Source organism: Uloborus diversus, chromosome 6, assembly GCF_026930045.1.
Source record: "Uloborus diversus isolate 005 chromosome 6, Udiv.v.3.1, whole genome shotgun sequence".
Lineage (NCBI taxonomy): Eukaryota > Metazoa > Arthropoda > Arachnida > Araneae > Uloboridae > Uloborus > Uloborus diversus.
In genome coordinates, this window is record NC_072736.1 from 62,727,813 (window position 1) to 62,752,138 (window position 24,326).

Consider the following 24,326-nt stretch of genomic DNA (forward strand, 5'->3'; position numbering starts at 1 on the left):
AATCTTGGACAATGATATGTTATTTTTTTATTTAGGTTTTAATTTTTACTTAATCTTACAATTTGGTTTTACTATATAGTTACAGCATCAAAAATTAGCATTATTTATATCTAAAACATCAAACTAAGCGCTAACATTTTGGTGTCGCGATATGGAGCCACGCGCTTTTCAGTCCTGGCCAATTTTTAGAGTGGCACCCATGGGCGCCAGCTAGTGAAGAGTCAAAGTCGTTCATTTTTGCCGCAAACCGAGTCGGAGTCGGTAATTTTGGGAGTCAAATTGAACGGAGTGGAATTGTTTTGGAGATGGAGAGAAGTCATTCAAGAGTCAGAGTCTCATTTTGTTTGCAATTCCAGTGAGGTAATCAGGGTTGGAATCGTGAAGTTGAATTGATTTTGAAGCAAGTCAGAGTAAACCTTTCCAAAATCCAGGAGTTGAATTCGGAGTCAAAGTCTCAGTCATTTTTCCTCCGATTCTCAACCCTGAATGTTGATCCGTATAGCCATACGTTTGATCAGTCGTCAGATATTCGAATAATAAAACTTAACAGTTGGGAGATTTCCAAAACGTTTTGGATTGGGAAAATTTTTATCTTAAAATTTAAACAACCTACTTTTTTTCCGATGAAATGTAACTCGGCAAATTTTCATCGGAAAAAATGATCGTTACGATTTCTTTTTCCTATGAAATGTAGCTCGGCAAATTTTAATCGAAAAATTTGATCATTACGATCTCTTTTTCCGATGAAATTTAGACTGGCAAATTTTCGTCAGAAAATTTGATAGTTACGATTTTGTTTTTCGATGAAATATAGCTCGGAAAATTTGATCGTTACGCTCTCTTTTTCCGATGAAATTTAGACCGGCAAATTCTAATCGGAAAATTTGATCGTAAGGATATAGATTTCCGATAAAAAAACAGCTCATCGAAAACCGGTTCTCGGATTCTGATCGTAACGCACAGTTACGCAATAAAATTAGGAGGAGTCGATGATCGGTCGAGCAAAATTCGATGAGTTGATGCTACTTGGGCAATTTTAATTTTAATGTAAGTATCCTTTAATGTGCGAAAGAGAAAAAAACGGATGATTATTGTCATTGGCCTATGCTCGGTGGATGTTGATTTTTGTTATGTATTATATGGTATGCCAATCAATGCAACATGTTAATCATATTATACTGAAAAATAGCTTTGTATTTTGCTCAATTTGTTTTGTGTTATATACTAATAAGAAAACAAAAAGGAAGTATTGTAAACCAAAAGCAGATGCTAAAAACTGCGCGATAATAGCAAAACGCTAATATTACGCATGAAACGTGACATCGCAGAAACTTGATAATGAGTTGAAAGTATTGTGTTTTCAACAAGTAGTAGTTAGTAAACGATTTAAAACAATTTTGAGCAAAATGTTTTTAAAAAAACTTAAAATTTTGAGAGAGAAAAAGAAAAAAATTCTAAGATCCTTTTTTTTCTAAGGAGAAAAGAACCACCAGGGGTGTTGGAACCACCGTTCTTCCACACAGGGTTCGTACGGTTCATGGAAATCCTGGAAAGTCATGGGAAAAAAAAAATAGCCAATTTCAGACCTGGAAAAGTCATGGAAAATTGAAATTTTCATTGAAAGTCATGGAAATTAATTTCTTGTCATGGAAAAATTGTCCTGAACAAAGAGAAAGTAACTAACTGAGGGAGCATTAGAAATCTTGAGTGATTTAACAGTATAGCGCATAAAACCTATTAAAAGTAGAAAATTGAACGATCCCGAAATCAAATCTGAATTTTGAAATCTCATTGCATCCATTTCTGAAGCAGCCGTGTGCCTTTTTTTGCAATGTGATTTTACTGCTTTGAGATCACTTATTTTGAATTTGCTGTTATGTTCAACATTTCTTATGTTCCATAATATTGTAGCAGCGAAATTTACGTTCTTAGTTTTGCCCCGCCCACTCAAAAAAAAAAAAAAAAAAAGCAATTCAATTGCATCCGAGTTTGATTCAATCACTCATACATAGGAACTTTATTATTAAATTTATCAGAGTTTATCTTGATTTGTTGAAGGTTTGAGAAAATAAAGATATTTAGTCAGGCGATAGAATACAGAAAAAGAGGAATTCTAATTCTCTAAAACAGTAGTGCAAATAAGTAACTAAAATGTGCGAATAAGTAAACAAAACAAGTATACTTTTGAATCAAAAGATTGATTCATAGCTGAATGGATTTTTCAAAAAAGATCTGGTTTAGAAACATAAAAAACTAAACTATGTGGCTTTACTTTAAAGAACCAAAATACTGTCAATTTATGTGGATGATTAAATGCACTGTTGGGACACTACCTATTTAAAAATCAGACATTTAAGCATCATCATATTTGTTTCACTGCATTTTCACTTTACTTAAACTTATTATGAAGACAAATGAAAATAGTTTAGTTTTTTAAGTGTACACTTATATTTTTTCCATTATGAGTAAGTGCTTCAATGAGACTGTGGCATTCCATGTAAACATTTTGCTAATGCTCCTTTGCAAAAATTATTAAGTTTGAGATTAAATAGTGCTATTCTCTTCGTGTAATGAGGTCATGAAAATTTTCATTGAAGTCATGAAAAAGTCTTGGAAAAGTCATGGAATTTTTTCATCCAAATGGAGTATGAACCCTGTCCACATTGTTACTTTAAACAATTTTAATTATTTTGAAAATATTGCTATTTCAACTTAATTTTGCATGAAGCGAGTAACCTGGAATTGTTTAAAAAACAACCTGGAAAATTCAGGAAATTGTTTTTAACTACAAGTGTATAAACCCTGAATTAAATTAAATACAACAATTTACCCGCAGTAAGATGTTTAGCACAACAAAATTTAGCAGCTGCTAGAGATACTACAGTGAAACCCGAATGCGTCCAGGATTTGAAAAGAAGTTGCTTTTTTAAAGAAAAAAGCCAAATAGACCTGGGACTCTGCTCGAATACTCTTTTTCTTTATTATTTTTTTTGTCCGTGTGTGTGTGGGGTGGGGGGGGGGGGGGAGGGATGAGAAACTCGCACTTTTCCAAGTTTATTCAAAACAAATTTCAATCTCTATCTCCATTTGAGCATTGTACTAAATTACTGCTTTGCTACTTTTACTTTTTAGAGCTATATGTATAATTTTAAATCATATATCAATTTTTACTCAAGTTTAATAAAAAATGTTAAAATTGAGAAATGTGTATAATTTGAACTCAATTTAATATTCATATGAAGTATTATCAATACAGTCAACGCTCGATATAACGACCTCCTATTACTGCGACCTTTCCATTATAGCGACCGATGCATGAAGTCCCGTTTCCAATTTCATAGATGCAACGTTATTTTACTGTCCATTAGAGCGTCCAAACTGAACCATTCATTCCAATATAACGTCCAAAACTAAGTTCAAATTTTTGTTCTAATCTCAGGACTAACTATCCAAAAACTAATGTTTTAACACTATACGTTTCTAAAGGTAAAATATGTTCATTTAAATGAATTATTTTTTAGTAATGAGGTAAAAGAAATAATGAAAATAGCGCACAAATAATATACATCACAAATGGAAAAAGTCTAAAAAAGCGGGAAGCTTCTACAATTGCAGCAAAAATTTTTAAAAAAAGAAACAGAAACTCACGCAATTTTTAAAAAATTATTTTATTAGTTTCTTGATTATCTTTAAAATGAAGCATAACTATGAGAAATTATTCCTGCATTTCCAAAATCGACTTAACAACTTGCAATACGTTATAACGACCTCTCGTTATAGCGACCGATTCCCTTTGGACGACAGGGGTTGTTATAACGAACGTCAACTGTATTTTTATTTCTGAAACATAACCATTTAAGGAGGAAACATTTAAATTTTTTCAGAAATAAATTTTGTGAGTAATACAACAAAGTCCTCAAGCTGTACTATAGCTTGTGTCTTGTTGGTGTCAACTGTTGAGATACAGTTATCGTTAAAAACACTCGAAAAAAAGTTATTAAGAACATTAGCAATATCACTATCGTCCTGAATTAAAATTCCGTGCTCATCAACCAGTGGCCCAATATGACTATTTCGAACTTTCCCCGAATTAGCGTATGCAAAAAACCTCTTGGGATTCCTGTTTATGTTATCTGCCAGTCTTTGCTCCAACTCTCTTTTTTGAATCCGTACCAAATACTTAAATTTACGCCTTGCCTTACAATATTGGAGCCTATCTGCACTGTGACCTGTTTCTCTAAACCTATGAAAAGCAACTTGCTTGTAATTTAGAGCGCCTTTAGTTTCCCTGGAGAACCACCTTGGCCAAATTTTAGTGTTGACACCCTTTCTCCTAAAAGGAACATGATCCCTAACCGTATTCGCTAGATTTTCCTTAAACTCTGCCCACTGAAGATTCACATCGCTATTGTCCAATCCAGAAGAAAAAACTGCTTTCAAACTCTGCCGAAGTGCCACATAGTCAGTATTTCTGAAATTGGGCACAAACCTAAAATTCTCTACTTTGTGCATATCAAATTTAATCCCAAACATAATACTGTTGTGGTCACTATCTCCAATGTGTTCCCCTACACATAACCCCTGAACAGAGCCTTCCATGTCGCAGAAAACTAGATCTAAAATCGCGTCCTGTCGAGTACCTTGAGTTACAATTTGATCTAAGAAACAGTCTCCAATTACTTTCAAAAAATCCTCTTCTCTGCTATTACTATGGTAAAAATTATTCCAATCAATTCCTGGAAAATTAAAATCTCCCATTATGATGACTGACCCCTTGCTAGAAATGTCACTAATAATACTAAACATCTGTTCGTCTTGACCCTGGCTTAAGTTGGGTGGCCTATAAATATTCCCCAAACGTAGTTTTTTGCCCTTATTACATTTGGAAAGAAGTGTATCTTATAACCCCAAAATATATTATGAAGTAACATATTTTCTGCAGTTTCTTCTCACAATCTATGACCAAGTTTTAAGGTGGAAGGGGCAGAATAAACTATAAGTATGAATATTATCAAGTATTTTAAAATTCACCGGCTCGAGAAGTTGCAAATAAAATTATGAATAAATATTTAACTAGCAGTATAAGAACTCTATACTAGTGATTCTCAACTTGTTGTCTGCAAGCAATTTCACGTTGTCTACAAACATGTAGTGAAAAATAATCTGTATCATTTTTATAGTTGTAATTTATCCAAGAAAACTTTTGGATTTATCTCTTTTCACCTAGTAAAATTTTTATGAAAATATTGTTTGTATTGTATGTTGTCTTCTTAGGATTCCAAAGCGTAACTAGTGGTCCTCAGTAGTGAAAAAGATAAGAGAACCACTGCTCTGTACTACAGAGCTTTATTTTAGCACAATTTATTAATATTTTTAAAAGCGTTCAGCTTCTGAACCTTGTTTTTTTTGGTTCAAGAGCAATTTTTTTTTCACAACAGGGTTATGTCTTCAACTTGCACGGTAATTTGTTAGAAGATTAAAAATGTTTTTATTAGTAATGTGTCACATACATTTGTCTAGAAGCTGTTTGGAGGTACATATTGAAATAAGATATGAACTGTGAAGATGTCGGGAAAAATTTATTAGTACGTATTTCTGTAGTGTGCAATTTGAAGCAATTTTAGCGATTTTGTATATATTTATCATTTTTCAAAAGTAATTCTTAGAAAACAAGGGCAGAACTTTTGCTATATTGGAACTAATTCTGTTTTCTGTCTCTCAATTGCAACTTTAGCGGAAGCAAAAAGAAGTTGCCAAAGAAAATGAATTTTACATACAATTACTGCAGCAAGCATTACCACCAGAAGCTCCTAGTATAGCTAACCTGTGTTCTCAAGATAAAGAAAAAGGTGAAGTTCCTTCTGTTTTTGAATGTTGGCCTTGAAATTCTTTTATTAAAAATGATATACTGATTGACAACTTATGTGTTTGCAGATTTCAAGTTCATTATATATGAATCTGTAGGAGTGTGTGTAGGTTTTTTTTTTTTTTTTTTGGTTTCTAACATAGAAACTTTACAAAAATCTCAATCCTAAAAATGAATTCTTCAAAATGTGGTCTGCTATCATTAGCATGAAATCACAATTCCCCAGCATTTCGTATTTAAGTGTTATTTTTTATTCATATTAATACAGAAAAAGTAAATCTCCCAAAACAATTACAGTTGTACCTGTTTCTAATGAAGTGGAAGGGACCAAACAAAAATTTTGTTATAGCTGTAATTTGATAATGAAAAGTTAAGTAATACACAGTAAACATGAAGGGATATTGAAGCTGTTACGTATAAGTTTGCTATAAATAGGCACAACTATATTTCCACTCATTATTCAAAGTTTTACCTTATTCCAGGAGGGATGGGTTTTATTTTACAGCTTGAAAGCAAAATATTAAATTTTGATATTTCAGCCAATTAACATTTTTTTCACTTACTGATAACTAGTATATTTTTCGATAGTTACTGATGATTCACATTTTCCTTCCAGCTTCCAAATCCACAGAGGAAGTAATCTCAAATGGCCATTGTGTTACAGCTAATCATGGGCATGGAAGAAAAAGCATCTGCAGTGGTAGCAGTGTTAGTAACAGTACTAATTTAAATAATCAGAACAGTCTGACGCCTGCGATAGCAGAGAGCAAGAGCTCGTCTTATTCCGAACTGGACTCTCGGGAGTCACGGAAACATAATGCAATTCCCATGGACAAGCATGATTATCAATACATGGAGACACAAATTGTAAAACAGACTAATAGTGTTAATCATGACTTTGATGACAGTGATGAAAGTTGTGAAAGAGAGAAAGCGATTTTTAAAAGTAATGGTGTTGCATGTCTCACGACCAGCTTGTCACAAACGCGTGGCAAGTGGAACCCTAATAGTGTAAAAGACAATCTCACATCACTTCATACAAGCAATTCCAAAAGAAGCAGGAATTCTTCAAAAGAAATTTCTGCAAATAGTTTAAACTCACAGAAAGACGATCACACATACAGGTAAGCTGTGCAAAATTAAGTTTCTTTATGAAGTCTTTCTATACAAGTTTATAAACATTAAAAACTTTTAATTTTTTTTTTTTCTATTAACAAGAGGAACTGTTGAAATATTCATTTTAAGTTGTTGTTAATGTAAAGAATAGTTTTTGTCTGACAACAGTTTAAAATATATGAAGTAACATAAAAAAACAGGTCTTTCTCTTTTTAGAATTTTAAGTTTTTATTTTTAACCCCCGACACACAAAGGAAGGGGGTTATAAGTTTGACGTGTCTGTGTATCTATCTGTGACACTCTAGCGCCTAAACAGATGAACCGATTTTGAAAAAAAAATTTGCTTGAAAGGAGTATACTTTAAATCTATTTGATATGGGAGGGGGACAGATAATTCCACTTTATTTTAATCTAATCAATCGTAATGCATATTTTAATCTAATTCTTCCTAACAGATGCTTTAAATCTTTGCAAACCAAATAAGCTTCAGTGAACAGGAACAGAGCCCCCTAGTTGATTAAAAATTAGTTATTATTGAGTATCAATATGACCATATTTGTGATTTTGGGCATTTTAAGGATCATAAACAACGTCTAAAGTGATGCATGCAGGGTTGGGATCTTTTGTCCACTTTTTTGTTATAAGTCCATGACAGTGGAGGAAATTGGACAAAATGAAAATACAGATTTTCCAAACGTTTAACACATAAAATTATTGCTTTGATGAAATATTGATGAAACATAATTGTTACACAATTGAATTTCATTATATGAAATTCGATTTAAAAAAAAAATACAACGTTTAGTAAAATATTTTTTAATTAATCAAATAATTAAAATAAAATGATTGTACACTAATTATAATCTAATAAATGCATGAAGAAAATGTTAATTACGCTTTAACATGAGAAATAGTAGGCAATTTTTTCTTTAAAATTAATGAAATTCAACGCAATGAAACAGTTGAACACAGTTTCATAACAATATTATTCAGGGGGGCACTGCCACACACTCTGGAAAGCAGGGAATTTTCAGGGAATTTTGAAATACCGCAGGAAACCCTGGAAAACTCTGGGAAATTTGCAATAAATTCTGGAAGTTATGACAGGCAATGTATTGGCTTTCACTGAGAACATGGCTGCATGATTTTCCACCACTTAACTTTTTGTGTGTAACGCTGAGAAAGGTTGTTCTACTCTATGATTTCAGTGTACTCGCATCAGATTAAAAAAAAATAGAAATTTGCGTAAGTCCACTCACAATACTTAAAAGAAAAAAAAATTAAAAGAGGAAATGTTTTGCTGCGTTTTTCTTGAAAGTAAACTCTATAAAAAGAAGAAAATTAAAATGTGATAAACATTATTTTTAGAACCCTCCCCCTTCTTTTTAGTTTTTTGAAAAATTGGCGTCAAAATCAATTTTTTTGAATAAATTGTTGTTTTTAAAACTTCACTTAAATTAATTTTCAGAAATAATAACTCATTTAGTGAAAATGTATTTTTGGAAATTGCATACAAGGTTTGAGATTTCAATCCTTTTGCATCTTGTAAAGATTTGAACTGTTTTAAAAGTTTTATGCCATTTCAACATATATTAACAGCTGGCTTAAATCTGCTTATTTTATTATTTAAAGTTTCTGTTTGAATTCAATTTTAGTTAGAAGTATTGAATTTACTTTTTTGCTGAACACACTAAATTTTAAGCAAATTAACTTTAAATTGTTCATCTATTTATTTTTTAGGAATACTTTGCATTTGTCCATTAAAATTAAGAGCCTCAATCATTTTTTTTTCTTTTTTTTTAATGCTATTTTGTAAGAGTGAGGGATGTTTTTACATATGCCTGCGGTTGAAAATCATTTAAATTGAAGTAAATCAATGGTTATGCTCTGTTTATATATTTTATTTAATAGGAAAGTTATGCTAAACAATAGAAATACAAGGGTAATACCAGAGTTGTAATTTTTTAAGTTTTAATTTTTCTGATTTTCAACCCCCCCATTTGGTACCCCTGTTTGTTTCTTTTGGTCTCTTACTTGCTTAATCTAAAGGTTTACAGCGATGAATTCACGAATAACAATGAAAGGAAATAAACTTGGCAAAATGGCTGTAATGCAATTTGAATAAATCTGAAGAACAAATTCTAAACGGCATTCTTCATGATATTTTAAATTTTATCTCGCTGGTATATAGGGGATGGGGAGCACATGTACGCAATTTTTATATAGAGTACAAAGCATGAAATGCTTGTAGAGGCGTACACTTTGTTGTGTCTGTGTATGTATATACTGTCAGCCCCTCTTAATCGAGTAACGAATAAACGAAAACCCCGCTTATACGAATAAAACCTCACAGAACCAATGTTAAAGATCCCCGCTTAATTAAATAATTTCCTCGGATAATCGAATAATATTTATCAGCTTCATAAATATTTTTGCAAAATTTTTTTTTTTGAAGAAATTAGAAATAAGTTAAGTAGGAACAATTGTTGACGTGAAACTATAAAACAATATTTTTTGCCTTCAATGGGCTTAAATAAACTTCTGTTTTTCATCAAAACATTTTCTCCATTCTATCTAATTTCTTCTGTTGTTGCCATTGCAGTAAACAGCCCATTCAATAATTAAATTTGATAACACAAAGAAATATACATATTTCAGATGATAATAAATTGAAAAATATAAAATGTGAAACAGGACAGACGAGAAGGGGGAAAAGGACTAGGAAAAGTATTCCCAAAAGACTTTGGAGCAAGCAATCCGCTATTACAGAATTTTTATCAAAAATATTGTACTGAAATAAGGTGCTAAGACAAACATTTCATAACTCAAGTTGAAAGTTACTTTTTTATAAGTTTCATACCTACTATAATATATGAATAAGTTAGTAAACTATTTTGTTGTTTATTTAGTAATTTTATTTTGAAAACTTTTTATTAATTTTAGAAAGGTAGAGAAAATTTCCCTGCTTTATCAAATACTCCTCTTAATCAAATAAACTTTCTTGGAACCGACGATATTTGATTAAGCTGGACGGACAGTATAAGATGTGTTGTGTAATATAGTGGTTTAATTATGTTTAAAAATCAAATTAAAATATTGGAAATATATTTCGTGGTGTCTGGAATTTCAGAAATTTTATTCATGGGGAACTGGAATGAGTTTGGAGAGTGGCCATCCTGTATTATTGCATGTTACTGGAAAAATAAAGGGTTAATTTCTCATGGATAAATGCACGAAACCAAACAAATAACATTAGTTAAAAGCAAATAGTCTCGCAGATTAACTCAAATATCACTTAATCTAACATATTGCGTAGAAGTAGTCGATGTGCTCACCATTGTATTTTTTGATTAGTTAACATATTTGCTAAAATTAAAAAAAAATATTGATTTATATTTTTTAAATTTATATTTACTTTAAAACAACCTTTTTTTTCTTCCTTTTTTTTTTTTTTTCCTTGCCAAATTCTGCAACAAGTTGTGGAGAAGTTTGCTTTAGATATTAAACCAAAAGTGAAAGCATTCACATTAAATTGTAACTTAAACCAAAACAAAAGAGCTCAGCTTTGAATTTACATTTATGTCATAATTAGTAAAGGTTTCATTTCAATGTATAATGTGGTTCTGATAAGTTGAAGCTTGACCTTGATAATGTTCTTTCCATTTTGGATAATTGGGAAGGGTGATTAGCACCAAGTAGATTTGGGTTGCTTTTGTTCGAGTTTTATGGGAGCATTCCAACTCACATCCGTGCATCAATAGCACGGATTTTATCTCTTTTTCACTGAACTCCTTGAAAAGAAGTATAGATTTCCCTATCAAGCTTCAACTTATCAGAGACACATTACAATATTTACTTTTTCAACACTAATTTGTTAATTCATCTTGTGACTCTTGAACCTTGACTTAAAAAACTTTACAACTTTTTATCTCTTGTTTTAATTTTGTAAATTCATTTATTGGGAATGAAATTCTATGTGACAAATGAATATGTTAAATTTCACAGCAAATGAACCTGTTTTTTAATTGTTATTTAGTGCATTTTCTCTTAATATCAATCTATCATTTTCTTTTATAAACATCTTTTCGTAAAAAATTTTATTTATGTTTTCTCCATTTTCACCTTAGTCGCCCCATTTTCACACATCTGTCGAACCTATATGGATTGACCCAACATTTATCAATTGTGATTGTTTTCACTCCGTGGGGTGACACCCGAAATGTGTTTCTGATTCAATGAAAAATATAAATATTTCGATCCTGATTTTTTTTCCAATATTTCAAATTATGTTTAATTCATGAACCCATTAGTTGCATCACTCCCCGACCTCAACTGGTGACTAACCGTAGCGTTCTATGACCTACTGGTCGACCTCAATTTAAGCGGTTGATTGAAGCACATGACATTTTTGACAAATTTTAAGTATTTTTTCTCTGCATGTTATTCGTCTGACGTCATTAGCTGTCATATGATCAACCGACTGGTAGCTACCCGTCGAGGTTGTCAAACTTAAGCTAATTGTGTTTGCACCAGGTGACACCCTTCTAGGAGGAAACACACAAATGGATTTTAGAAAATATAACTTCTTTAATTCTAAAATGTCCCCCAATATTTTAAATTATCATTAATCTATCAAACGCAGTAGCATTACTTGCATGGCATTTGCACAGGGTGACAACCCTTCTGAAAAGTGACACCAAAATTGTTTTAAGAGTTTAGGAAACATATAAAAACTTCAATTCTGAAATACTTCCCCCAATATGTTACATTATATTTAATCTATCAAGGGTTGTTTATTTTATTTTTCACTGTAAGTTGACCACATATCTGCTCTAAAAATGACTTTCTTGCATTTCCTCTTGTAGAAATTCACATCACATTAAAAAAAAAAAGTTTTTTCCAAATGGAGTTTAAAAGTTTAAAACATGTCTGAAGACTAGGTTTCATAAATAATTGATTTACTTTTCAATATTTTTAGAGCGTTTTGGAACATGAAGAGTTGTGAAGTATAAATGTTTATGTACAAGGTCTATTCCGAAAGTAATGCAAATGAATTTCACGGACCGCTTTTATTGGTCGGAGTGGAATCAAACCACTTGAGATAGGTGGGGGGGGGGGGGACCTTAAGGTTTTCCGGAAAACTGATCTCAGTGTTCTCCGAGCTGTGGAAGTGGCTGGACGTCAGTTAATGTTAACCTCTGCGCTCCACCGTGTCACGGAAGAAATGGAACGCAATTGAGTTTTGTTGCTAAACCAACAAAATCTCTTGAGGAGACTTACAAAATGATTCGTGAGGCTTACAGGGACTCTTCTCTGTCCTACTCACAAGTTTCGAGGTGGTTAAAGATTTATAAAGAATGCCGGGAAGAGGTTCAAAACGAACAACGCTCTGGGCTGCCGCCAACTAGCACAATAGACAACAATGTGGCTCCTGTTTGTCAATTATTGAACTTTGACCCTTGATTGTCCACCATGATGGTTGCCAATGATCTGAACATGTCGTCTACTGCTGTGTTTTTGCCTGTTTACTCAAGATTTAGCAATGAGGAAAGTTCGTGCCGCAGCGCCTTGCCACAACGAGCTGCAAGTCTACAAGTTCCTGGCTAAACAGCAAGTGAAAACACTGTTCTGACCCTCCTATAGTGCTGACGTCGCCCCGGCAGACTTCATTTTGTTCCCTCGGATTAAGGCAGACCTGAAGGAGCCCCTATTTCATCCATAGAAGCGATCCAATCGGCCGTGATGAAGACCTTGGGATAGGTCCCCAAAAACGCTTTTCTGGGCGCTTACCAGTCATGGCAGAGACGCTGCAAAAAATGTGTAGAGGCCCAAGTACATTGCTTTGAAGAATTTTAAGTGTTTGTGCAAATCTGTTCAATAAATTACTTAAAAAAAAATAATTGCATTACTTTTGGAATGGACCTTGTATGCATGTGTGTAGAACCTTTTTTCTTTCAGTTTGTTTTGAAAGGGATACAAAATAGCCAGCGTCAGTGCAATGAATTTTATTTTATCATAAATATTAATTTATAACTGAATCTAAGCCAGATTGTTAATTATTGTTATTATTCAATGGGGGGGGGGGGGCATTGTCAATATCGCCTAGAGCGGCAGCATTACTAGAGCCAGCCCTGCTCAAGGTCAAAGTGTTCAATCTTAGGATGAGCTTCTGAAGATTGCTTTTGTGTCTGTAAAGTTGTTTATTTTACCTAGCTTGAATTTTCCTTCACGCATTCCATGCTACATAAAATAAAAAACCCTTCAGGCAAAGAGGAAGCCGTCATTAATGACTTTGCTCCCTTGCTTTTACTCATTGTCTTGAAGTAATTAGCATACTGTTATCATGATTTCAAGAAAGAATCTTTGTTTTTTATATTAATGCTGAAAAAATGTTAAAAGTTATCACTTGGCGCTTTTAATTTAATTGCTAAAATTGAATTTTGATTTAAAATCAAATGTTTTTTTGCCGTGGTATTATTCGCTGCCACTTCAGATTACACGAAGAGTTTTTTTTCCATCCTTTAAAACTGTTTTATTTTAAAACCCCATATACATACATATACATTCTGAAATTAATAATTGTTTTTGCATTTCAATGTTTGTTACTAAAGTAATCTAAGATTTTTTTTCGACAACTAATGAAATAATTTGAAGTTGTGTACATAAGCAAATATTTTTGTTATTTTTTAACAGTTAAAATGCTATATTCATTCATTAAAACCTAAGTTCTTGATTAGAGAATAGCTCAATATGACTGGTTGTTGAACGATTTCAATTTGTTTTACATAAAAATGTCTATTTTGCCTTATGCAGGGCACCAGAAACTCAACATTTTTCATTTTCTTTTACATTTCTGTCATCTGTGGTACGTTTACCTTTATTGTACATACTGGCTTATTTGATTTCCACTGAAAAAGAGGGACGAAAAAAAATGTCATATTCCAACATTTTCCTATTATTAGTACGGAATCCACCACACCTTTCTTCAAATGCCTTGAAAACTAATTTCTGTAGGTAGTGCCGTTTACCTGCACACGGCAGTAAGTAAAACTACATTATTTCCATACTTTGACTATCACTTGTTTGTTATTTTTGCAGCAACAATTATACTGCTTGAAAATTTAGTTCAAGATTATTTCCATTTAAATTTTTTAGTTTTATCATGATTAGATATGTCTTTAAGCGTGGTTTTAATAATTTCTTAGAATTCTTATGTTAACTGGTTCCTGGACGTAAAGTATTTGTTTTAGATTTCCTACAATATTTCTTTGTCGATAATTTAACGTACAATTTTTACCAAAAAAAAGCATCTTTTCAAGATATATTTTAAATTAACAGTGTAAACCATTTTAAACGCTGCATTTTATTTAATATGCAGTGCTTTTGAGGTAGGGCAAAGAAAGGAAACCATTATTATTGTGAACGTAAATCAGGGAAATTTGGTGAACTTAATCGGGGAAATCAGGGAAGAGTCGGGGAACTTTTTTTTCCAGTTTCTGTCGCCACCCTGTTAAAGGCCAAGATTCAGAAAATTTCTAAGTGGCCAGTGGCCACTAGACCCAAAACACTTAGTGGCCACCATCTCGCCGAGTTTTGAAGTATAAAATGGGGGGAGGGGGTATTTTTGCTGCTTTTATAAAAGAAAAAATATATAGAGCTTTACAAAGTAAATTTTAAAAGCTATAAGCATGCATTTTGCAAAATTTAAATTAAAATACGTTTTTATTTCTTTATTTTTCTTTTTTCAAAATTAATTGATAAACAAATTCATGAGAAGAACTGCATTTTAGATGAAATAGTTTTAGTTTATTGCAAAGCCTCTAAAGCAGGGAGAATCAAATACAATTTTGCAGATAAAATTTCCCTTTTCCAGAAAATAATTAAGTTTAAAAAAAAACATTATTTCTGGCACTTTTTATGTTATTTTTAGTAGTTTGGATTGAGATTAGCATCCAATTCTGTTTTTGGAAACTTAGGCAATTAATATTCTTGTCTTTTTCCATCTTGCGAATGACCAAACATGGCGACTATGCGAAAAATTTAAGATAATAGATTTTTGAATTTATTGCATAAAAATAATTATTAATAATTAAAAACCCTCAAAAAACAATAATTTAGATGAAAAAATCAGCTTTCAGCCCATTAGCGTCCAAAGCATTAAGGATAAAATATGAAAATAAAATTTGAAGGAAAAAATTTTGAATTTTTCAAGAAAATAATTAATTATTCAGGGGGAAACAATACGGAAATACGGAACTTTTTGTGAGCTGTTCAATAGTTTGAATTGTATTGCAATAGACATCTAATTCTGTTTTTGGAAACTTAGGCACTTAGAGAATCTTGTCTACTTCCATCTTGGAAGTGACCAAATATGGCGACTGCGCTAAAAATAAAGATTTAGGTTTTTGAATTTGTAGTATAAAAATAATTATAAAATAAAAAATCCTCATTAAACATCAATTTAATTGAACTGTTATAGTTTTTAGCACAGTAGCGTCCAATGCAATAAGGATATGATGAAATTCTAAATACAAAATTTTTCATTTCTCAATAAATCTATTTTAAATAATTAAAATAATAATAATAAATAAATAAAATGCTTCACAGCACAATTTGCATTATTTTCATTAGTTTGCATTTGAATAAACACCAAATTCTAGTTTGTTTTTGGTAACTTAAGCGCTGAAGTATCTTGCCTACTTCCATCTTGTGAGTGACCAAATATGGTGCCTGTGTTTCACTTGTAACTTGAAAGGATTGCCGTTCTGGTCAACAACAAAAAAAAAAAAAAAAAAAAAAAGAAAGAAAGAAAGATCTTCCCTTGATCACCTCCTCCCCTCCTCTCAGTGTTTATCCTCAGGAGTATGCTTCCAAAGTGATTTATTTTCTTCTACCTTATTGAGTTTGCATAATTCTTGTTCATCCCAAGATTTTTTTTTGTTAGGAATAACATGGGGAAAAATGGCGACTGAGGACGTTTTTTTAAGTCGCCACTTTTTCAAACTAGGTCGCCACGTGGCGAGTGGCGACCGTGAATCTTGACCTTTACACCCTGTAGTCATATTGGGGTTGGGGTGGGGATAACGCCTTGAAACGAAGTAAAAATAGTCAAAATTCTCAAACTGTTGGTAGCCTATGATGAAATTTGTTTTCAGGCTATTTAAGATACCACATGAAAATATTTTATTCCCAACAAAAGATTTTTACATTTTGAAACATAAGGTATTTTAAAAAATTCTCACCAGTAGAAAAATGATTTTACTCTTTGCTTATTTGTTTAGTGCTAAGTTTAAATCAGACCAGTGATGTTCTCTGTGAACCAGTACATATTCATGTTGACTGTTCCAAAGGACCAGTAGGATTTTTTGCTGATTTCTAACGCTCAAGGATCAAAAGAGATGGAAATTACTGACATATACAAATGAAATCTTTAAATGTGTTAAAAAAAGGTTAATTAAAAATAAATGGAAGAACTATCTTCAATGAAAATGGAGCTCGCATGTGGCTACTCCTAGTTTTATGTAGAACTAGCTTTTACCCGCGGCTTCGCTCACGTTGATGTAGTTTTTTTTTCAATTGATTCAAGTTAATGGTTATTACAGGCAGAAGTCAAATAGTTACCAAAAATTTTTTGTCTCTAGTTTCGCCGACATTTCAAATTACCTGCCCCCTTAAATGTATCAAAAGGTATGATTAAAACTGAAAATCAGAGGGAAGGGGAGTAAATGAAATGTCGGGAAAACTGGGAAGACACCCCAAAATCACAAAAAATAAATCACGAAAGCGTTCAGTAGTTGCAAAGAAGTTAGTTTGGGTAATTCTCAAAAAATCCAATTCGAGTGAGGACAACTGTTCTTAAATAAAATGAAACAGTTCCCTAATAATTCCGATCTCCGTCAAATACATAATATCCAGAGCTACACCGGCAATCTAAATTATTGTATAATGTATAACTTCTTACCGTAGAAATCATCCCAAAATGGGGTCAACAATCACTACAAATCCTGATTCTAGTAATGTCTCTTTAGAGTCAGAACATCAAACCTTTAAAATCCCCACCAGAAGGAAATCAACTGTTTTTAAATAACGTAAACGGTCCAGATTACAATACGAAAAAGTTCAGTATTGCGTAGTTTTTAGCTTCAAAAACAGCGACAGTTGAAAAAAATGCCTTATGCCCTAGCTATTGAAATGATTCCACAAAAAAACGTTAAGCTAGATTCCTGCTGATCGATTAAATACCCAGTCAACACAAATAAATAGAAAAACCCAATTGATTGCCTCAAAGTTGCATTAAAATGGAAAATAATCAGCCAAATCCACGTATTATTTGCCAATCTTGTGCAAAAATCTTACTTCAAGATTTGACTTGAGAAAAGCCTTGAACAGTTACGAAAAGCAAAGATAGTCAACAATACAGCAATAGTCGCTATCGACAGGGAGTTGAGATGATACACTAAATATTGTATTGAGTTGTGGAAAACCTTCGAACATGGAACTAAAAAGTTTATAACTTGTTTTTTACTCTACTTAGAAATTTTGAACAGGTGCCATCTTCAGGAGAAAAATCAGAGCTTTCGATGGACATATAATATTAATATGTGCAAGTATTTTTTCATCCCCATATTAGAGAATTTATATGAAAATTGTGTTTTATTGCCCCCCTAAGGAGGTTTTGCCCCCCATAACGGGACGAAAACTACCCTATGTGTTATTCTGATGCATAATCTATATTATTGTAAAGTTTCATCAAAATCCATTCAGTAGTTTTTGCGTGAAAGAGTAACAAACTTCCGTACATCCATACAGACAAACTTTCGCATATATAATAGTAGTAAGATGTGTTAGTAATTTTTTTCTATCCTTTGTATTTTGGCAAATTAAAACTTTCGTTACACCTAAAAATTGTATGACTTAACTTTTTTCCTTTTTTTTGTGGTTGGGGGTGACACCACAAGTTACCGCCCTGGGTCTCACCCGTCTTAGGTATGCCACTGTATTATAGGGTCATTCCATGAAAATGTCAACCTTTAGTCGAAAAATTCAAACTCAATTAATTACAATGTGTAATGCAGTCCACTCCCGCTACAACGCGATCTGACTTACGCGAAATGGCTATAATGTGATTTTTTTTTTACCAGTAAAGAATTTAGGCCTAACCCGAATTCCTCACCCGCAACGCGAAAATTTTCCGAGGGGAATCGTGGTGTGTAAGTGCTGCCTTTGTTATTGGCTACTGTATATATATATATATATTTTTTTTTTCGCGAATAAGCCTTTATCCATTTCGCATTACTAAGAGTGGAAGCTCCCACAACGTACTAATCTGAACATCGCTTATACAAATAACTACTCCTTATTTTCCATTTATTTTTTTTCATTCTTAGTGAGAAAGTAGATGAAATAGAATAACACCTAAGAGTGCTGTTTTATCTAAAGTTTGTGAAGATAAAAAGAAAAAGAGAAAATTTTTGACAATTAAAAGAAAACTAAAGCTTCTCGAAAAGCTGATGAGGCTTCTTGAAAAGCTGAATCTCAATTAAAAAATGCGATGAAGGTAGCACGACAATTAAGTATGAGTGAATCTTGCATACATACCATCAAAAGTCCAGAAATGGAAATCCGTAAAAGTTCACGATTAATGTCTTAGTAAAATGCAAAAATTTATGAAAATGGAAGCTGCTCTGGTATTGTGAATTAAAGAAACTAGGAAGAAGAATGTTGCCAATGTCACAGATGGAAACAATATGAAAAAACTAGTGAAGCAACTGTGTTTAAAAATATATTAGAATAATGGTTTGATTATGCAGCATAAATCATTACCATCTTCATTTTTTAAAGTTACAAATATCATTACTGGATCTACTGTACAGTACAACTATAGTGCATTTGATTTTCTTACTATGTACTGTGCTTACCGTATACTAGTTTATTTTATGTCTTTCTTTCCCATTGATTTTGTGCATCGTAGCAGTATTTTATGTTGAATAAAATGTTTTTTTTTTTTTAATATATAAGTAAATGTTTAGTTCTTTATGTGAGAAATAGTAATGTATAGTTAAGAAAGGGTTTGTAACAGTTGATGGGTGTTTACAAGTGTCTGAAATAATTTGGTACGTTTATAAAAAAATTTTATGTGTACCCTTTTCCACAACGCAAAATTTCGACTTATGTGAGGGGTCTCGGAACGTATCCTCGCCTAAGTTGGGACTCGACTGTACATAATTTTAAAGATAATATTCTGAACTTTCGAATCTGGCAACAGTATTTCAAAGATTGAATCTTTTGGTAAAATGGTTGCTGCTTGAAGTTCTTGAAGAAAAACACGTAATTATTGCTTCTAAATCAATCCAAAAGTATATCTTATAACTTTTTAAGTATATATTTGCTGATAATGCTTTTTTTTTTTAAGTTTTTGCTTAGGTTTCAAACTATAAGTTCCAGTAATTTTTTTCATGGAATTTTTATTTTTTGCTTGTTAAGCCTAATTTGAACTATGTGTTGAAGAACATGTTAAGTTCGTCACCAAACTTCATTTTGTTCCCTCCATACTTTTTCTTGCACTATAATATGAATTTTTGTGCTTTATTCTCTTTACTGGAGCTACCTGGAATGCATTTAAAATGTTAAATTTTAATTAAAATATTTAACAAATTAGTTATTATCGTGACCATGAAAGCTAAAGTTTAGAAATGAAAAAAAGGCCATTCGTTGTTTTTTTAATAATATCTACCTAAAGTTTAGAAAAATTGGGACTTGAATTGTACAAAAATATTTGAGGTTGCAAAAATGTTACGTTTGTCACACTATAGTAAATGAATTTAAAAAATGAATTAATATGATTTATTATATGTTTTTTTGTATGGAATACATTACAGGAGTTAAGTTTTTTAACGTTGTTGAGCAAACTTACAAGAAAAAAAATTTACTGTTTTAAATTTATAATATGTAATGAAAATGAATCTCTGAATGTTACGTTCATCACGATGGAATGACATTATAATAGTATAAAGAAAGTATTTTAACTGCTAAACTTTTTTTCATGGAGAATTTAGTCTATATTTATTGGTCCATGCAAGACATTGACACATCATTTCATGCAAGACATTGACACATCATTTGAAAAGTTTTTAGATAAAATTTTATTTTAATTTCACAATAAGTGTTATTTATTGGGATATTTAATTTTAGGCTTGAAGCTGATATCAAGAGGCTCAAAGCTGATCTACAGTCCAGCAGGCAAAGTGAACAAGACCTCCGAAGCCAAGTTCATAGCATTTCTGTTGGAGAACGTTCCATTAAATCTGAGCTTCTGCAGCTGCAGCAGGATAATGAATCTTTGCAGCACAAGTATGCATCTTTCTATGTACAAGGCCTGTCAAAAAGTATCTGACCTTTACCGGGCCTACTTTGTAGGAGATTAGAGTTCCAACTCCATCGGGCATTTGAACTATCTTTTTGGCTGAAGGTCGGGTACTTTTTAGACAAGCTTGGTAAATACAGTAGAACACTTATTTACAGAGAGTCTCGGGACAATTTAAATGCATAAATAACTAAATTGAATTGTTTTTTGATAATGTTTAATATTTTTTTTCTAAGTTCACTACTTAAGTTCAAAGTTTTGTTTCATTTAATACTTGCCATAAAACACTTATTGGCATTAACTGATGTTACTCATTCCATAACCTTCAGTGGCGCAGCAAAGGGGGGGGGGTGAAAACATCCTCCAGAGCCATTGATTTTAACATAAATGCAAATTCTAATACAGTAGATATGAAAAGGCTATTTTGATCAACTCCCCCTCAGGAGTTATTTTTGATCAAAAAATCTTCAGAAGGTATTTTTGATCAAAAAAAAAAAAAAAAAAACCCTCTAGAAGGTATTGTTGATTTAATTTTTTTTTAATCAAAAAATTCCCTCCAGAGGGTACTTTTAATCAAAAAACCCCCCTCCAGAAGGTATTTCTAGCTTCGCTAGTGATAACCTTAATTGCATTAATTGAGCACATTAATGTAATTACAGTTATTTATGTAAATTGTAAATGACTGATATAGCTACTACTTAAAAAGAAGAAAAAGGCCATAGATTTCATTTTGTACTATCATTATTTGTAAAGTTTACCCATAAGATTTGTTTTGATTTGCAGGCTTCATAGCATGGTAACAGCTCGCCAGCAAGACAAGCAAACTATTGCTAATTTAGAAAAGCGTGTGCAGGAAGAAAGGAAGATGCGAACGTTGTATGAAAATCAGCTTGCTACTGAAAGGAAAGCTAAGAAAGCGGAGGAGGCTGCGGCTGCAAGAGCTGTCGCCATGGCAACAGCAAGGTGAGATTGAGTAACATTTAATTCTTTAATTTTATAAGTGTGTAGGGTCTGGTGGGGTAAAGTTGTCATAAAATGGTAGGTTTTCAACTTAGGTGGACAATAAATACAACAAATTCTTTAAACACTTCAACTTTTCCTGTTGTTATTTTACATTGCATTATTAAAGAACACGGTACATTGAATTTTAGGAAGAATAATATTGACTTTAGTAGTTTTATAGCACTTTCTTTTCCCCATGTTTTTATGACCACTTTACCCCATGGGGTGAGGGAAAGTGGTCATAGCATGGGGTAAAGTGGTCATAGTTAAAAATAGATGCAAAACCATTATAAATAACCCTAATACTTGTATATTTCGGCTATATTTATAGTTACAAGTATATTCACGAGTACATGCGTGTATACACGAATATATACGTGTCGTGTGTTATACACGAATAAACACGTTCCTCTATGAGTAGATACATGTATACATCAGATACATGCATGCACGTGCCTACTCAAGTATATACGAGTATATAAGCATCTATTCGTGATTACCTACAGGAGTGTATACGTGTCTACATGAGTACATACGTATCATAGGTATATACGTGTCACGTGTATATACGAGTATATACGCGTATAAACGAATATCATATGCGTATATATGCTTGTATCTCGAGAAAATACGTGCATACTTGAGTATATAAGTGTATAATAGACGTATGTACGCATATATAAGTGTACATACATACATATATGGGTATACGCGAGTTAATTCGTGGATACATCCAGTGAGTCTTTGGTAAGTGTCTACTCACGTATATATAATATGGAAGCACGAGTATATATGCATGTATACGTGTAAACACGATTGTATACCTGTATAGACATATATATGTACATTTACGTGTATACACCAGTACATGCATGTATACACGAGAATATACGCTTATATAGATTTCGACCTACAGAGTGATTCTAAGCTCTTGAGCACAAATCAAAGGGGTGTGAGAGGGGAGGCTAAGAAGCAAAGAATCATAAGGAAATTATAATCACTGACGCGCTACATTCACACAAAGCCAGAAACTGATGGATGCAAAGCAGGGCACAAATTTGTTGCACAAAGATGATTTCAACTCACAATTTAGTTTTTAAGAAATATTTAGAGCAGTTGTTAGAAGTTACGGCCTGTAGTAGCTCACGCATCACAACAAAGGCACAGCGGCTGATGAAAGTTTTTCAAAAGCCTCGTTACTGCAACAAAGAGTGATCTGTGAATACGACGCATGTATTACAGCTGCAGGCCGCAAATTTCATCAATCGCTTTAACACTTTCCTAAGACCTAAAATGTTGTGTAAAATTTTTTGTGTAATTTGTGACTTTTTTTTGCATCCATCAGTTTCTGGCTTTGCGTGCATGTAGCGCGTCAGCATTGTGTTTGTGACCATATGTTCCTTATGATTAGAGACGTACCGAGTAGCACTTTGGCCGAGTAGCCGAGTACCGAGTACTCGGCCTTTTACTACTCGGCCGAGTACCGAGTTACCGAGTAACTCGGCCTTTCACTACTCGGCCGAGTTTCCTAGTACCAATTATGTTGAAAGAAGGACCACCGACACACACCGATGAATTTTGAACTTATTGAAATAGTAGTATAGACCTCTTTGTCCATATAATAGTTTTTAAACTAAATTCCTGCTGAAATTTAACTACAAAATTTTGCAAAAATAATATTTTTTAAATTAAAAATGAATAAATAAAAGGTATGCCTTATCAAGTTGGAATTAAAACAAATCATACAAATTTATTCATTATAGGTCTAGTTCGCTAAACATAAATAATTTTTAAAAGCAAAAAAAACCAATATGCAGGAACACTGCAGACACGTTTTTCTGTGTTACAAGGATCGTCTTTTCAGTGCATAACATGTGAACTAAAGACTAAAGGCATACGACAAAAAATTCGACTTTTGCTGGATGCCTTTAAGTCAACGAGCTCACATTTTGTGCATTGAAAAAGAAATTCCTCGTAACGCCAAAACACATGTCTGCAGTGATCCTGCACTGTGCTTCTAACCTTGTTTTATTTCCTTTTATTTTTAAAGCTAAGGTATTTTTATATATCTTATAACTAATTTTAGTTTGCAGCAAAAATTCCACATTTGCACAATTTTCAACAAAAAAGTTTTATTAACTTTCGAGATATTCGAACCAAGATTTATTTCATTGAAGTATTTCAAACTTCATTATTCTCAAAATTTAAATTTGAATTGTAAATGGTTGCAAAAAATTATATATGCTTGAGCTTTTTTGTAAATTTTAATGTATTCAATTTTTTGCAACTACTCGGTATTGGCCGAGTATCTGATCAAAATTTGGCCGAGTACCGAGTACTCGGCATATTGGCCGAGTAGGCCGAGTACCGAGTAGTTACCGAGTACTCGGTACGTCTCTACTTATGATTCTTGCTTCTTATCCTCCCCTCTAACAACTTTTAGTAATTTGCTCAGTGTGAGTTTAAACCCACCATGTATGCTTGTATTTCTTATGCTTGTATGTAAGTGTCTACTCGAGTACGTACGCGTATATACGTGTCTACCTGAGTATATAAGTGTTCTTATATATACGAGTATAAACGAGCATATACGTGTATAGTAGAATGTATAGCTTTATGGATAAAAAATGCTTGTAGATACCCATATACGTATTTTTTGGCGCATTCATGTGAACACGAGTATATAGGCGTATATATACGCATATACTCGTATATTTAACCCCGTTTACTATAAAAACAATACATATTAAGTAAAATTAATATTTAATTTGTGTTTGTCTTATACATAAAGTTTAAGTGACATTAGAAGAACAATATTCGTTAAGCCTAATATTATGACCACTTTACCCCATCTTACTTAAATTGTTCTAAAAAATTATCTAAAATAGATTCTGCTAACTGCTAATGAGTAAGAGTTCTTGAGACATGTAGAAAGCTTCCTGTGCAGTCAATCTGTTCCTAATTCTAACAAACAAAATT

General features: G+C 32.4%; 1 protein-coding gene across 3 annotated transcripts in view; it reads left to right on the plus strand.

Annotated features, from left to right (window-relative positions):
* LOC129223972 (macoilin-like) overlaps positions 1-24,326 on the plus strand; it is a 125,927-nt gene that overhangs the window by 91,998 nt on the left and 9,603 nt on the right. For all 3 annotated transcript variants that reach the window (XM_054858359.1, XM_054858358.1, XM_054858357.1), the window contains exons 6-9: positions 5,735-5,849; positions 6,483-6,990; positions 20,174-20,332; positions 21,129-21,308. In XM_054858359.1, coding sequence (XP_054714334.1) covers positions 5,735-5,849; positions 6,483-6,990; positions 20,174-20,332; positions 21,129-21,308 — 962 coding nt within the window. The remainder of the gene's footprint in view (positions 1-5,734; positions 5,850-6,482; positions 6,991-20,173; positions 20,333-21,128; positions 21,309-24,326) is intronic.